Raw genomic sequence first — 17,583 nt, 5'->3', positions numbered from 1 at the left:
TACTCAGTGAATGTGCGCATGGTGGTTGGCATATGCTAGCTAAGTCCTCTCTGTAAGTCTTACATCCCTTTGAGATCGACATTATCCCCTTTTAAAGATGAAACTGAGGCACAGAGATACCAGGTATCTGTGGCCTGGGCCACACCTAGCCTGAGAGTCTGAGCGTGTGAACTTGACATGTGATAGTCACTTCCCAGAAGGAAAAATGTGCGTCAGAAAGACCAAGGGAGTGCTCGCTTCAGCAGCACATCCACTAAAATTGGAACAATACAGAGAAGATTAGCATGGCCCCCGTGCAATGATGACACGCAAATTCGTGATGCATTCCATATTTTTTATATATGGCATCTAGGAAAAATGGTTCTGAAGAATTTATTTACAGGGCAACAGTGGAGAAACAGGCATAGAGAACTGACTTATGGACATGGGGAGAGGGGAGGAGAGGGTGAGATGTATGGAAAGAATAACATGGAAACTCACATTACCATATGTAAAATAGACAGCCAGCAGGAATTTGCTGTATGGCTTAGGAAACTCAAACAGGGGCTCTGTATCAACCTAGGGGGTGGAATGGGGAGGGAGTTTCAAAAGGGAGGGGATATATGTATACCTATGGCTGATTCATGTTGAGGTTTGACAGAAAACAGCAAAATTCTGTAAACAATTATCATTCAATAAAAAAATTAATTAATTAAAAAAAAAAAGAAAGACCAAGGGAGGCTCCGTGGGTGAGATGGGTTTAAAACTTGAACTTCAAGAATTTGTTTCAAAGAATGAGCATAGCACAGGTCAACGATGGCAGGGTTTGCAGGGTTTGTGGTGAGGTACAGTTGAAGCCTTTCTGAGAGGCATCTGAGGATCTGGCGAGAAGGGTGCCTGGGTGTGGTTCTGTGGACAAGCCTTCAACATTCTGGCTCTCTGATGGGGAAGGTTCTTGAGCCTTGACCCAGTCTGGAGGAGATTGAGTTCCATCTGTCATCGTCCATTTTTGACGTCTGGAGCTATGTTCCACATGCTCACACTTGAACATCGGGTGACCAGATTCTACCTGATATCATTTAGAACCAACAGCACACTTGTCGAGGATTTGGACCAAGGTGGAATCCCTCTGTCAGGTAGTTTGTTGAATCCCAGGTTTATGGTTAGTAAGAATCAGTCATTCCTAACCCTTCCAGAGGGCTTCCCAGGTGGCGCAGTGGTGAAGAACCCACCTGCCAATGCAGGAGATGTAAGAGACATGGGTTCAATCCCTGGGTCCAGAAGATCCTGTGGAGTAGGAAATGGCAACCCACTCCAGTATTCTTGCCTGGAGAATCCCATGGACAGAGGAGCCTGTGGGCTAGAGTCCATAGCGCCACTAAGAGTTGGACATGTCTGAAGTGACTTAGCATGAACACGAACCTTCCAAAAGTGTCCCTGAAGAAATCTGGGTTGAGCTATCTTTGACAATATATGCTTACCTCAAAAAAAAGACACTGATAGTGAGTTCCCAGAGGTTTGGTTTGGTCATATTTTCTAGTGTGAATGATGGTTTTATTAAAGTCAGGTCCTGCTCTAAGTACCATAGATGCTGTAATATTTTGATTTCTTTGATTCTACTCAGGTAGCAGAAAGACTCAACACTTTTGTGGTGTACTGTTAACTTCAGCCCTAGTAAAGAGTGAAATCCCAGAGGGCCCCTCCTCAGTCATTTTACGGTCGTCTTGTTAGATTGTGAGATTAAAGAAATAGACCTCAATTTACAAGAGTAGATTGACATTTCATACCTGGCTCTTCTCCAAGAGTTGATCTCATTTTATCCAAAAACATTAGAACTCAAGCACAGCAAACTTGGATTGACATAATTTAATTTGCCACATTAGCTAAGTCACATTTAACTGTGTTAAACTTCCATGGTCTGTCTAGAGCAAGTGTTCTGTGTGATAATTCTTTAGGCAAAATCTTGCTTCGTTTTCCAAATTAAAAAAAAAACAAACCTGTTTCTTCTCAGAAGCCTTGAGTTCTGTGTATTTAAATTCATGAACCTGTCAGTGGTTTTATTTATTACCCTCTCCCTGCAACGGATAGAAAAATACTTTGAGCTTTTCCATAATATCTTTATGCAGCTTCAGTTGTCAAGTGGCATTTGACTTAAATTGCAAAATGTAAAATCAAGCGGCAGGCGACGGCTTAAAGATTACAGCTTGCTTCTGCAGCTGTTGTTCATATCAAAAACTACCAGCAAATCCTTTCACATGAGTTATACTAAATTTGTAGCAGTCTCTGTTGTGTGGAGTTGCTGGGAGTTTCGGGGGCAAGGGAAGAAAAATGATAAAAGTTTCAATATCCCTGTTTGTCAATGAAAATAAAATCTTGACCTCCCTTCTATACTTCACCTAAGAATTTACAGGAAGGAAGAATACATTTGTAAAATTTGGGGGAAAGAAAGTTCAATTATTTCTATCCTGCTCTGTAGAACTTTTAATGGCATCCTGGGAAACTCATTTCTACTCATCACTATTGTTAAAATACAGACTTGAACAAGTTTGGAAATGCTCTATGCAATGGTGCTGTGTTTCCTCCTTTTTTGCCCCTCTCCCCCTCTTAGAGGTTTAACAGGTGTTTGCTTGTGTGGTCCTGTTATTTTTGACTTAGTTGTTTTCACTTTAAAAACATTAATAATATGTGGCGGTTGTAACCAGCCAAATAGTCTCATTCCCTTGAGATAATTGTTATTAACTGCCTGGACTAGGTATTCTTGATGGTATTCTTAAAAAAATTACCACTGGATAAAAAGCCGTAGTTTCGTGCTTGAAAATTTGTGTTCTGAGATGGCTGCTAAATATTCTTGTCAAATGACCATCATTCGTGAAGATTATACTTCATATATTCCAAAATAACTAATAAAAAAAATAATATACTTCATATATTCCAAAATAAACATAAATATTTATCACTCCCCCCCCCCAAAAAAAAACCCAAGGTTTTTCTCATCTTAATTTTAGTCTGTCTTGAGTTCTATTTTGTGCTTTTTAGTAGTGCTTTCTGAGGATGAAAAGAGAGCCTGCCGGGTAGAATTGAGCACATATGCACAGTAGCTCTGTGACTTGTTCATCCGTTAAATGCCTGACGTCCTTTCTAATAAATACAGCATCTGTGGGAAGGGTTACTTTGGCTCTTCTGTGGAGGACAGCCCTGGCCCCTGTTGCTCAGGGAACAGCATGGGTTAAGGCCCTTCATGTGATGGTCACCTGCATCCTTGCATGAAGGGTGATGTCCTTCATGCTGATAACTTGTTCCCTGTTTCTGTGGTCAGTGGTCCATTATTGCTGTAAGGGCCACTTTTCTAGGTGGGAGGACTCTCTTCTTGCCTTTTCTCAATGAGATCAATTGAGTAGGGGTTGGTGGTGAATGCATGTTGTTGCCAGCTCTCTTGAGCAGGGTGATTTGAAAGAAAGCCCAGGGCCCCTATAAACACCCTTGGACTTGGGATTGACTAAGCCTCTTGATGAAAGGGAAAGAGGAGAGTGAAAAAGTTGGCTTAAAGCTTAACATTCAGAAAACTAAGATCGTGGCATCTGGTCTCATCACGTCATGGGAAATAGATGGGGAAACAGTGGAAACAGTGTCAGACTTCATTTTTTTGGGCTCCAAAATCACTGCAGATGGTGACTGCAGCCATGAAATTAAAAGACGCTTACTCCTTGGAAGGAAAGTTATGACCAACCTAGATAGCATATTAAAAAAGCAGAGACATTACTTTGCCAGTAAAGGTCCGTCTGGTCAAGGCTATGGTTTTTCCAGTGGTCATGTATGGATGTGAGAGTTGGACTGTGAAGAAAGCTGAGCACCGAAAAATTGATGCTTTTGAACTGTGGTGTTGGAGAAGACTCTTTAGAGTCCCTTGGACTGCAAGGAGATCCAACCAGTCCATCCTAAAGGAGATCAGTCCTGGGTGTTCATTGGAAGGACTGATGCTGAAGCTGAAACTCCAGTACTTTGGCCACCTCATGCGAAGAGTTGACTCACTGGAAAAGACCCTGATGCTGGGAGGGATTGGGGGCAGGAGGAGAAGGGGGCGACAGAGGATGAGATGGCTGGATGGTATCACCGACTCGATGGGCATGAGTTTGAGTAAACTCCAGGAGTTTGTGATAGACAGCACGCACAGGGATCCTGGCGTGCTGCGATTCATGGGGTCGCAAAGAGTCAGACACAACTGAGCGACTGAACTGAACTGAACTGACTGAGGCCCACCTCCTCCTCTTCCCCAGAGCCAGGGGATTTGAAGGCAGGAGTCAGAAGAGGCTCTCAAAGTCTGAGTAGGAAAGAGCTTCATAGAAATATATTCAGCTTCTGGGAGGAAAAGTGGGAGAGTACCTGGCTTAAATTAACCTACAGAGGAGAGGTACTGTTGTTTAAAATGCAATGGGAATTATTAAGAATTAGCACTGAGATACTTTATTCCAAACCTTTTTTAAAGCTCGTTTAATTTTTGAAATGGGATTGCTTTGAGCTTCTGCAGGAAAAGTAACTCTGTGTATCATAGGATTCCTTAGAAACCTGCATGAGGATTGAAGTAAAAGTGAAAGTGTTAGTCACTCAGTTGTGTCCAACTCTTGGCGACCCCATGGACTGTAACCTGCCAGGCTCCTCTGTCCATGGGATTCTCCAGGCACAAATACTGGAGTGGGTTTCCATCCCTTTCTCCAGGGGATCTTCCCGACCCAGGGATCGAACCCGGGTCTCCTGCATTAGCAGGTAGATTCTTTGCCGTCTGAGCCACCAGGGAAGTCCCAAGCAGGTGAGGGACTTAATGTCACAGTAGGTGCGTTTATGGTGACTGAGGAGGACTTTTGGGTTCCATTTGTCTCCAAAAGTGTTTGCTGTTGTTCTAGAGAACCCAGAGCTCCTCCTACTGTTCTACAAGGATAACAGGGATAAGGGAAGATCCACAGAAAACTGACAAGTGTTTATGCTATTTCAGTCATTAGTTATGGAGACCTTCTTGAGCAGCACGGGGCACGCTCTGCTCGGTTCCTCTGGGTGAGCCCATAGGCTTAACATGGTCGTCAGTCAGGTGCAGGAGGGGGACTGAATTCAGGTCACTCTGAACATGGTGCGTTCCTGGTGGGGATGGTTAATTCACGTATCTTGTTCTTTTTTTCACTCTAGGTTATTCCTGCCGGTTGGTGTCACAGAACATGGCCCTTATCCTACTGAAGGAGGATTCTTTGGACGTAAGTAGCTTTTCAAAACTTATATTTGATATAATTGTGTTAAACCTTTTCTTTATTTTATCTAGTATGGCTGATAAGCAGTGTTTATTTATTTTACTGAAAAGCAACTGAAACTACTTGGTGTGTTTTCTGTTTTTGTTTATGAATGGATGGCATAAAGTTATATCTTTAAACATCAAAATAGTGAGTTTAGGACATTGCTTTGTGAGCTCCATGATGATGCTTTGTTTTACTCACCTAGAGTTGTACATTTATAATGGAGTAGTCCCAGTCCATCCTAAAGGAGATCAGTCTGGGTGTTCATTGGAAGGACTGATGCTGAAGCTGAAACTCCGATACTTTGGCCACCTCATGCGAAGAGTTGACTCATTGGAAAAGACCCTGATGCTGCGAGGGATTGGGGGCAGAAGGAGAAGGGGACGACAGAGGATGAGATGGGTGGATGGCATCACCGACTCGATGGGCATGAGTTTGAGTAAACTCCGGGAGTTTGTGATGGACAGGGAGGCCTGGCGTGCTGCGATTCACGGGGTCGCAAAGAGTCAGACACGACTGAGCAACTGAACTGAACTGAACTGACTGAGTCTTAGTGTGGCTTGACTTCCTGTTAGGATCTCCATAGAGGAGTGATGGTCAGCTCAAGTGTTGCTTGCTATGGAGACTTGCAGAATTTCCTTTCTAGTTTCAAGTGTCAGGAGTTGTCTCTGTGTATATGACAGTTGGTTACACAGGCTCAAGGAGAATGGAAGAGACCCCTATTTGCCCTCTCACAGTCTAAAGCCACTGGTAAGACCCTGGCTGGGAGCTGATTTGAGGGTCACCAGTGGTCTGCTTGGCAGTTTGATAAGATACCAGGAGCTCAACAGTGAGGTTCCATTTGTAGGTCACTTAACAAGAGCTTGTTCCTGGCAGGCACCCATGGCAGTGCTTATGGTCAGCGCGTTATATATAAACGCCAGCACCCCGAGCAGGTGTTAAGGTTAGTTACACTTGTAAAGGGGGGAGATGTGCGACCTGCAGACTGGGGATGTGAATCCTCCTGTCAGGGCCAGGATGCGGTGTACCCGTTGAGGATTCCAGGGGCGGAAGTCAGGGGGTGTCTGTACCTCTGAAGGCCCTCATAAGTTGATGTGGATGGTCTCTGCTTTTCCTCCCTGGGATGTGGTGCTGAGTGAACCACGAGAGGTAAGAGATGTCACTGATCACTCTTCTGTTTGGATGAGCATTTTCTTTTCAGTCTTTCAAGATGAGGGCAGTCTTAAATGCATGACTCAAGAACATGTTGAAGAAAAAGAATCCCTGGGCAGATAAAAACCCAAGCTTACTGTATAAGTAGGAATAGGAGTCTTCTTTCTTAGAGATGAGCTGTCTGCTCTCATTGGGGAAATTCTTAAGTTACCACTGTCTCCTTCTCCTGGTGTAACCATCTACTTCTTCCACTTAAATTAGAATCATAAACCTCATGGAAGATGTTTTAGTTCATGTGAACTTATTCATTTGATCTGAACATTATTTTATTGAGGTACTCTTCTCTCTTATTACCCAGAACTTAAATTTTCAGTGTAAAATAAAGCGACATATTAAAAAAAAAGAGAAAACTTTCTGTAAGGGGTTAATGAGAAGTCAAAATGGTTTTCTCTGCTGTCCATGGTGATAGTCGCTTGCCATAAGTGGTTATTAATTACTTGAAATGTAACCAGCTTGATTAAGGAACTATCAATTTCAAGTAATTTAAATGAACATGTGTGGCTAGTGGCTACTGTATTGGAAGACAGTGTAGGTCATTTTCAGTCCATTTGTGCAGGGGTCAGCAATTTCTGGCCATTGGTCCAAATCTAAGCTTACCACTTTTTTTTTTCCTCTCAGTTTTATTGAGACATAATTGACATACAGCACTGTACATGCTGGGCTTCCCTGGTGGCTCAGACAATAAAGAATCTGCCTGCAATGCACGAGACCTGAGTTCAATCCCTAGGTTGGGAAGATTCCCCAGGAAAGGGGATGGCTACTGACTCTAGCATTCTTGCCTAGAGAATTCCATGGACAGAGGAGCCTGGCAGGCTACAGTCCATGGAGTTGCAAAGAGTCGGACGCGACCCTGTATCCGTTTAAGGTGTTCAGCAAAATGACTTACCTGCATTATGAAATGATGACCATAATACACTGAGTGAATGTTATCTCCTAGATACAAAATTAAGTGGAAAAAATATTTCTTGTGATGAGAACTCTTAGGATTTACTCTTAACAAACTTTCATATATAACTTACAGCAGTCAATAAATAAATTATATTTATCATGTTGTACCTTCCAACCCTAGTGCTTATTTACTTTACAACTGGAAGTTTGTAGCTTCTGACCACCTTCCTACACTTCCCCCTCCCTAACCCCCCACTTCTGGTACCCACAAATCTGATCTTTTTCTATGAGTTTGCTTTTGAAATATAATTGACCTATAGCACTGTTAGTTCCTGTTACACAACATAGGGATTTGACTACCTGTTTTTGTAAATAAAGTTTTATTGGAAAACAGTCATTTACATATTGTCAGTGGTAAATGTAAGTAATTGCAAAACAGAACAAATGGTCCATGAACCCTCAACTGTTGGCTGTCTGCTCCTTTGCCCTCCGTGATCAGAGGGAAACTGACCCCATTCTAGTTCCATCGTGTGCTATTGCTGCATCTTCTAAAACAATGTTTTTTGAACTGTTAAGAAGCACTAATAGAGAAGTAGAATCTTTGGCTAATTTGGGGGAGGGGGGAGATCCAGATTTATAAATAATTAAGTACGTGTCCCTACCATGAGTCTTGTGCGATTTTTAATATGCTTATCACACTGTGAGTCAGGCAGAGGGTGATACAGAATATTTTGTTAACCAAACTTATTTAACCACTGAGTTTCTTTTTTGATGAGTAACTCTGTGATAGCAATACAGGTTTAGAAATGCTGATTTTAAAAATATAGAGATTTCCTCTTTACAGATGTGATAAAGTAAAAGCAAATAAAAGGTTACTGATACTGATAAGAAAACAGAAAAACACATATTTAACTTCAGAATTTATATGAAATCAACAGATATTTGAGTGTCTTAGTAGGCCAGGCAGATTGCTAGAATTGCAGACACAACAATAAATGACAGTGTAATCTCTACGCTCAGGTTTATATTTTAGCTGAGAAAACAGCCCTTTAGTATTGACTTAATTAAGCTTTTTTTTGTGACAGTTGCCACAAAGGAGAAGTGTAAGGTAAGATGCTAAGTACAAATAGTTAGGGGGGTTCATGAGCTGTCTTGGCGAAGGATGAGATGGTAAATATTTTAGGCTCTAGGTCACAGCTGCTCTTTTCTTCCCCTTTAATGAGAAAGCAGCTGTAGATAGTACACACACAGGTCACCCATACATAGATGTGAGCGTGCCCCATTCGCATACATACATCTGTCTCTTTGTACTCATGTTCTTTAACACATTTATTGACCAGGGGATTTTGTAGACACTAACACTTGTGGCCATAATACCTCTCTGGTCAATAATGATTAAGTATTTTCCAAAAATGACTGTACGAGTCATAAAGAAAGTCTTCATGACATTTCAGAGAATTGGTTATCATTTGGCTTGTTCTGTGAATCCAAGGTCCCACACCAACAAATCAGTGATTTAAAAAAAGTTTATTATAAAACTTCCCTGGTGGCTCAGCTGGTAAAGAATCCACTGGCAGTGTGGGAGACCTGGGTTTGGTCCCTGGGTTAAGAAGATCCTCTGGAGAAGGAAAAGGCTACCCACTCCAGTATTCTGGCCTGGAGAATTCCATGGACTACAGTCCATGGGGTCGCAAAGAGTCAGACACGACTGAGGGACTTTCACACTCATAAAAATCTGTACTCTTGGAAATTTAAAAACAACACTCATAAATAATTCAAGAGTCAGAGAGGAAATCACATTGGAAATTAGAAAATACTTAGAATGATTTAAAAATACTTTGCATCAAAATCTGTGGGATTTGAATTTCCCAGAGAGAGAAATTCGTACCATCACTGCTTATCGTATAAAAGAAGAAATACTTAAAATTAGTAAGCTATTCATACAATTTAAGATGTTAGCAAAAGAGCAAGATAAGATCAACAAAACTGAAAGTGGATTCTTCAAAAAGACTAATGAGATTAACACACACAAAGCTGGTCAGGGAAAAAAAATGTTAGGAATGAGAAAAGAGAAATAACTCCAGGTAGAGACAGCAGTGATTAGAATAATATGAATGACTCTGTGTAAATAAATTTGAGGCTTAGATGAAATGGGTAATTACCTAGGAAAAACATAAAACTTCAGACTCGAGGAAATAGGAAACCTGAATAACCCTACAACCGTTAAAGGAATAGTGTCATGACTTCTGATTTTTCCTCCAAAGAGAATACATTATACTCTAGTTTTGTCAAGAATTAAAAGAGCAAACAGTTCCAATTTTATAAAAAGTCTTCCAAAAAAATACCAAAAAAAGTCAATACTTTTCAGTGTAGGTTGATGTTTGAAGTAACCTTTGGATCAAAAGCAATAGGGGCAGAATGGTAAAGAAAAATTGCAGATCAGTCTCAACTGTGAACGGAGAGGTAACATTCTTTGATAAAAGATCAACAAACCAAATCCAATAATATAAAAGAAATCAGACATATGATACAGTTAGGTTTAATTCCAAGGCTGTAAGCATGTGTTTTCTTGAGAAAAAATCTACTGTTAATATACTTTACCTCATTAACAGATAAAAATAATACAGTCATCCAATTGGATGTAGAAAAAAATTTAGTATTTATCTTTAACCAACAACAGCAACAAACTTTGAATCCTGGAGTAGGTGTGCACTTAACTTGATAAGGTGCATCTACTGAAATCCTATGTCAAATAACTGTATTATTCACAGTCAATGATGGACTCATTTTCTCTAAAGTAGAGAGATAGCATGTTCCCGCCAGGAGTCCCTTTTATTGCTAAATGTCCTGTTATTGCCTAGATGTCCTGGGTTGCTAGATAACTTTTTAAAGAAACAGAACATTACAGATGATTGAAGCTTCATTAGTTCTCCTTTATCCATGGTCTAAAACCTTTGGGTTCCTTTGCCATCCACGCGTGTATCTATAAGCTATGTCAAACCTGGTGTTGAAGCTTCAATTTTGAGATCGTATTTTATGTATCTCTGTGCAGTTTGCTTTTTTCACCTGTGTTTTTGACACTGACTCGTGCTGATCAGTCTAGTTCTAGCTCATTGCCGAACAGCATTGAAAACTTGGTGGTAGACGTGTCGGATTGAGTTTCCATTTTTGTGTGGTTGTGAGTGCTGCTGAGAACGTTGCACGCATGTGATCTCTGTGCCCCCTGCACCGAGAAACAAGTCCAGCTCCTCAATGTGCACACCCACTGTGTCCCCAGGTGATGCTTCTCTCTCTCTGGGGTGGTTCCACCACACACTCCTCCTCCAGGCGTGTGTACAGGTTTCCATGACTCCAAACCCCATTTCCGTGGATGCTCCATCCATAATACAATAGGCACAAAAAGATGTCCGTTTCCCGTTATCTTTGCCGAAGGCTGACAGTCACCTCTTAGTGGGTCTTTTTCGTACTGCTTCCTGACTGCTTGGGGAAAGTTTTCAGCGTGCTCCTCCACTCTGATTTCTCACAAGAACTTCTGGGGCCTATGTGATGAATTATGTTGTCAGTGTGTGGAACGTCATTTTCTTCTTAAGGATTGTGGACACCACATGCTCTCCGTACCTTTTTGGTGGTCTTTTTTTTTTTTTCTTTGTGGGTAAATGGTTTCTAAAGCAGTTCTTTTCCCCGAGATAAATGAAGACGAATCCTTCTTTGTTGCCATTCTTCAGTGACCACTTAATGAAACCGAAATTTTAAGAGCAGTATTTGGTATAGCTTATCTCATCAGATTCTTCGAGTCCCTGAAGTTACCTGTTGGGGATCCAGAAAGAACTTCTAGGCTGCCCCCACCTCTAGAACATTTATTTTCTGTTTCTGAATCATGAATCCTAGGAATCACTCTTTGTTCCTTCAAAAAAAAAAAAAATTAGCAAATCTAATAGATTGAATTAGGTTGTAGGGGACAAATTGCTGTGGCCAACCAAGCACATATGGCTCCTATTGAAGGTAATCATAGTAACCCTTTGACACGTGTGGCAGCTGCTGCCAGCCTCCAGCCGGGATCTAGGCTTAGAGGGCGGTGCACATGTAATTTAAGCAGTAACCTCGAGATTAAATATGTCATTGACAATGATTTTGCAGAATAAAGCTGAAGCCTGCTGTATCTTGAAAAGGAAATTATTTCAGACGTATAAATAGCTTACTGTACAGTTTAATTATAGTCTTAGTAGTAGACAAGGCTCAACTGATGAGTCTCCACAAGGAGATTCATGTAGGACTGAAAATCTTGCTGCATTTGTATGGAAATAGCAAAAGCTATAATGCCAAGTGGAATGTAACACCAGTTTCAATTAATTTTGAAGTTAATTTTTTGACTATAATTGTACAGAGAGTTATTATTCCATGACCATGTACAATTTCTTTATCATTGTCTAATAGATTAATTTGAAGGTCTTTTCCTTGTTATTTATGTGGCATTTGCAGTATTTAGATATTAGGTTTTAGTTTTAGAAGTTGATTGTCTTTATATATTATTATTTTTTTGACTGCACCTTATGGCTTGTGGGATCTTAATTCCCTGACCAGGGATTGAACCTGGGCCTCACAGTGAAAGCACCAGGTCCTAACCACTGGACCACCAGGAAATTCCCTTGATATCTTTATTTAAATTCTGGGATTTTATGTTCCGTTGAATCTGAATTATAAGCACTTTTCAATATTTCAGTTCTTTCCATTGAGAATTTACAGACTAGTTTTGAAAGTGGGTGTTTATTTTAAGGGTTTGGCCAAATAGAACTGAAAATTGGTTCATCTGACAAAAACTCCTAAGTTGGATGCCGAGACAAGGACAAGATATTTGCTTACCAACCTGATTCTTTGTTGGTGTTACCTCAACTTTGTTGTTGTTTTTTTTTTTTCAACTTTATTGTTTATTGTGGTTTTCTGTATGGATTTCTTGAATTTATTTTTGTTAGAATCATGCGATTTACTGAATTACTTGTATTTTCCCATGGTTTTTCTTCATTACTTTAGAATTTAAAAAAGTGAGTGTGATCTGGTGAGAAGATTTTAAGAAACACCTCTCTTCCTTCACTCTTAGCTTCTGTGATCTTCCCCTCATCAACCTTATTATCTAGACTTAAAATATACATGATGGATAAAGAAAGGAGTGGATTTCTAACTGTTTTGCAAAAGAGCACTTGGTGGTGTGATGCATGTTTGTGTTTAAAATTCAACCGTTTCTATCCATGTAGCCTACTGAACCCCTCTGCCTCATGACACATTATTTATATTAGTTAATTTATGTGTTCCTATGTTTTATATTATGAATTTAAACAATACAGAAATTGATTACTGGTCTGGAAATTACGTGCAAGTGGCCAGCATGTAAGTATGCCATATTCACAAAAGCAGGTTGAGAATCTAGGGCTTGTTGCCTGTCCTGTAGAAAATGTGTAGGAGCTGAAAGATGGTATGAACTTGGATGGATATTTGGGTGGCAGTGGGGAAGGTGATTCCGTTTTGAACTTTAGAACTGAAGCTATTTCTTGTTTCTAGTTGTGATAGGTGTAAGCTTAACCAGCTCTCCTGCTGAAAATAAGTAAGGCTGTTGAATTAATATTTTTATACGTGTTGAAGAGAAGACAGGTGAGGAATTCTCAGATAAAACTGAAGGAAGAACAGAAGCCTTGTCCTGAAGGCCTTCGTGGCCATAGCCTAGGAATCTGAGTGAGCCGGGGCGAACCTGGCTTCCTGTGGGCTTGACACTGGGTTCTTCTCACCTGTCTGGTGCAGAGTACTCACAGAACTAGGGCTGAGAAGTTGAAGTTTGTATTTTGTACAGAAAGAAAATGGCCTTGGGTGGAAGACCTAAGTTGCACAACAGACTAAAAAGCAAAGAAAGTGTAAAATGAGTGATAAAGCCTAGATTAATACTGAATGTATTCAGTAGTACCTGGGGATATAGTATCAATTTGAAATATAACATGATGATAGCCTACAAGTTGAAGAGTGGGAAATAGATATTAGTTGGAAACCCTCATGTTGTTTGGAAATAGTTTTCAAGCAGAAATTGCTTTATGGTTGATAGAAATCTTAAGACTAAACAGCTTTTTCCTCCCTTTTAAATAGAATAATGGAACCAAATGTTCCAAGTAGACACTGTGAATGCTATTGCTTGGTACCTGTCATCAAGGGGGAAAGTTGGAAATCAGTAAACCAATGATGACATTACTTTTTATTGAAGTATAGTTAATTCACAAAGCTATGTTAGTTTTTGCTGTGCATCAAAGCAATCAGTTATATATATATATTCCTTTTTATATTCTTTTCCATTATAGTTTATTATGAGATATTGAATATAGGTCCTTGTGCTACATAGTAGGACTTTGTCATTTATCTTTTTTATATATAGTAGCTTGTATCTGTTAATACCAACCTCCTAATCTATCCCTCTCCTGCCTTTCCCATTTGGTAACCTTAAGTTTGTTTTCTATGTCTGTGAGTCTGGTTCTGTTTGGTCATATGAGTTCATTTGTGTCATATTTTAGATCACACATATAAGTGATATCATATGGTATTTGTCTTTCTCTGATTTCCCTTCATATGATACTCTCTAGGTGCATCCGTCCAAATGGCATCATTTCATTCTTTTTAATGACTGAGTTATATTTCATGTATATATGCACCACATCTTTGTTATCCGTTCATCTGTCAATGAACATGTATGTTGCTTCCATGTCTTGGCTCCAATGATGACATTTTAATTTTATTTCAGTAAAATTGTATGAAACTATAGGGGGAAAAGAGACCTAAATAAATGAAAGAATCCTCAAGGAATGTATGATCATTGTGATGGGGAGCTGGTTTGAGGGCGTTACAGTGAGGGTTGAGCCGTGGCCCTGTGGAAGGATTATCAGTGTTGCTGTCTGGCCTCTGTTTTATTGCTCCTCTTGCTATGTTAGTGGGACTGGTCCCAGCGTCCTCCACTCTAGGCTCAGCATCCCCAGGGAAGGCATCTTATCCTACTTACTGTTATGTCTGCTCTCTTCTCCAGTTCACAAGAAGGTACCTTGAGATGCATCAAGAAATATTTACTTAATAATCAGGAGAGATGCTCTCAATATAATTTGTTTTGTGCATTAGTAAGTATAAAACCTACTTACGTGTCAAATATCAGATTTCTTAGTCCCTGGGCTGAGTGTTGGTGGAGACATTGGAGGACAAATTAACCATTAGACTCAATTAGAACTAGACTAAATAGGTTTACTTCACTTTTTTTATTTTCCACAACCTGTTTTGCTACTTGGTGCTTACTTGCCATTGTCTTGGATTTTTAAAATTAGTATGTTTAACTCCTAAAGTATTATCTTGGGCTGATAATGCTTATAAATGTCAATCTTGGAAATTCTTGAGGGATTTTGCAGAACAGAGAGATCAGTTCCTTTCTCGTAAGTACAATTGTCTTAGGTTTTATTTAATGCACTTTCATTTTTTTTACCAAAATCTAATTCACATACAGTTAAATTCACCGTCATTCAGTCTTATTTCTGTATTATGAGACATACTGAAACATGGAGTTTTATTTTTGTTTCAAAGTTTTGAGACAATAAAAGAGGAATTCTTTCTTTAAGTAAGCTCATACATTTTGTTTTAAATTGCATTCATGTGGAAAATACTTACCATAAATTTAGTTCATGGGACAAAGTACATTTTCTGTTCGTCCTTTCTATAGGAACTCCATTAGGTCATTTCTAATTCTGAATTTGTATCAAAACCTACATAATGGCAATGAATAAATGATGTAAAATACTTATTCAAATAAAAGATTGAATTCTAGAGAAAAAAAAAACACAAAAAAGCTTACTGTGTAATCTATGTTCTTCCTAACGAGAATCATTATGGACAGAGATCTTCATAGTTTTTTTGGTCAGACCCCAAAGTCCATTTTTTTAATCATTCCAGCTACTGTTGATATTTATCAAACGCAGTCCTGATATATGTGAGGAAATTTGGGGGTGGGTGGTAGGTGCAATTGCTTATATAACAATGGGCTCCCCTCGAAGTATTTGAAAATCTGTTTCTTTTGAAGTATTGGTTGTCAAAATTAGAAATCGTAGAGAACAAGTTTGTACTGAATCTAGAGCAAATTTACCCCAAAGTTTGTCTTTAAAATCCACAGTGGGCTTTGAATTTTGTCCTGTGGACATGATTCAATTACACCTTGACCCTGTGTTATTTTTATAAATAAAGATGTTCGAGGAATTTATGTGGCAAGTGTGAGATGTGTAAGTGGAGCTAAGCAGATTTTGGGCAGCTGGCCTGTTTAGTGCCTAATGGAGAGAAAAGAAACGGAAAGAACCAGTGACGTAAGCAGTCTTGTGAGGGGTGATGGTGAGCAGAAGCCAGGAGAGAGGGTGTCACAAAGCAGTGGGGGTACTGATGAAAGACAAAGACAAATCCCACATGATATCCTTGTATGTGGAATCTGAAACATGACACAAGTGAACCTCTCCGTGAAACAAACAGAATCATGGACCTTAGAGAACAGACTCGTGGTTGCCAAGGAGAAGAGGAGGTAGGGGAGGGAAGGATTGGGAGTTTGGGGTTAGCAGACACAAGCTGTTACATATAAGATGGATAAACAGCAAGGTCCTACTGTAGAGCACAGGAACTATATTCAATATCCTGTGATAAACCACAATGGAAAAGAGCATGAAAAAAATGCACATGTATGTATAACGGAATCCCTTTGCTGTCCAGCCGAAAGGAGCACACCTTTGTAAATCAACTATACTTCAGTGAAAGCTTTTTAAAAAGTGGTAATGTTGAGGTATAACATTATTATATTTTGAAACCTAGAAAAGCAATGAATCTTGTCCTGCCTCCCCTTCCTACCCTTCTCCCCTCTCCCATACTTTGGGAAAGGGTGAAATAATCTGAAACAAATGTTTATAGGAGTTCCTATAGGGTCATTACAGACCTAAGTCATCATGTAAGAGAAAAATGGATTTGCCAGGATTTTCTCATTTAAACATTTGTGTGTAAATCTGTTAGAGATATTCTCAATTAAATGTCTTTGCTATAAATTATGAGCCATTGAAGTTTAAAGAATATATTGTAATATGCATCTTCTCAGCCCCCAAATTAAACTTGAACATGAGTTCAACTGGGGTCCAGTCATCAAGAGACAAAGTGTTCTTTAAGAAGACAAAACCTTGTTCTGTTTGTTTCCTTTTTTTAAAATTATTTTTTGAATAATATACTTGATTTACGACATTGTGTTAGTTTCTGCTGTAAATCAAAGTGATTCAGTTACACATACACATGTATATACATATATATACACACACACTCTTTTTCATATTCTTTACCACCATGGTTTATCACAAGACATTGAATATAGTTCCCTGTCCTGTACAGTAGGGCCTTGTTTATCTAGCCTGTATATAATAGTTTGCATCTGCTATTCCCAAACTCCCAACCCATCCCTCCCCCACCTCTCTTCCCTCCCTTGGCAAGCATAAGTCTGTTCTCTATGTCTGTGAATCTATTTCCGTTTTGTAGATAAGTTTATTTGTGTCATATTTTAGATTTTGCTTATATGTAATTTCATATGGTATTTTTCTTCGTCTTTCTGAGCTCACTTTGTGTGATAATCTCTAGGTCCGTCCATGTTGCTGCAGATGGCATTGTTTCATCTTTTTATGGCTGAGTAATATTCCATTATACATCTGTAGCACATCTTCTTTATCCTTGCATCTGTCAGTGGATGTTTAGCTTGTTTCCATGTCTTGGCTGTTGTCAGTAGTGCTGCTGTAAACTTAGGGATGCATGTATCTTTTTGAATTTTAATTTTGTCTGGGTGTACGCCCAGGTGGAGAAGGAAATGGCAACTCACTCCAGTACTCTTGCCTGGAAAATCCCATGGACAGAGGAGCCTGATAGGCTACAGTCCATGGGGTCGCAAACAGTTGGATACGACTGAGCGACTTTGCTTTCACTTTTCACTTGCATGCATTGGAGAAGGAAATGGCAACCCACTCCAGTGTTCTTGCCTGGAAAATCCCAGGGACGGGGGAGCCTGGTGGGCTGCCGTCTATGGGGTCGCACAGAGTCGGACACGACTGAAGTGACTTAGCAGCAGCAGCAGCACACCCAAGAGTGGGATTGCGGGATCATACGGGAGCTCTATTTTTAGTTTTTTGAGGATCTTCCATAGTGTTTTCCATAG

The 17,583-nt window shown here is 39.8% G+C and overlaps 1 protein-coding gene and 1 non-coding gene across 2 annotated transcripts in view; both read left to right on the top strand.

Moving 5' to 3' along the window:
- Positions 1 to 17,583, top strand: part of ATP8A2 (ATPase phospholipid transporting 8A2) — a 448,688-nt gene that overhangs the window by 134,334 nt on the left and 296,771 nt on the right. Inside the window, exon 24 of the mRNA XM_043478109.1 lies at positions 5,155 to 5,219. Within this exon, the coding sequence (XP_043334044.1) occupies positions 5,155 to 5,219 (65 nt within the window). The remainder of the gene's footprint in view (positions 1 to 5,154; positions 5,220 to 17,583) is intronic.
- LOC122447738 lies at positions 230 to 336 on the top strand. The gene has a single exon (XR_006271386.1). It is a non-coding gene; the product is annotated as a U6 spliceosomal RNA (small nuclear RNA).

The sequence above is a fragment of the Cervus canadensis genome, chromosome 9 (genome assembly GCF_019320065.1).
Source record: "Cervus canadensis isolate Bull #8, Minnesota chromosome 9, ASM1932006v1, whole genome shotgun sequence".
NCBI classification, from domain to species: domain Eukaryota; kingdom Metazoa; phylum Chordata; class Mammalia; order Artiodactyla; family Cervidae; genus Cervus; species Cervus canadensis.
The sequence above is the reverse complement of the archived record's forward strand: the minus strand, read 5'-3'. Positions and strand labels throughout refer to the sequence as shown.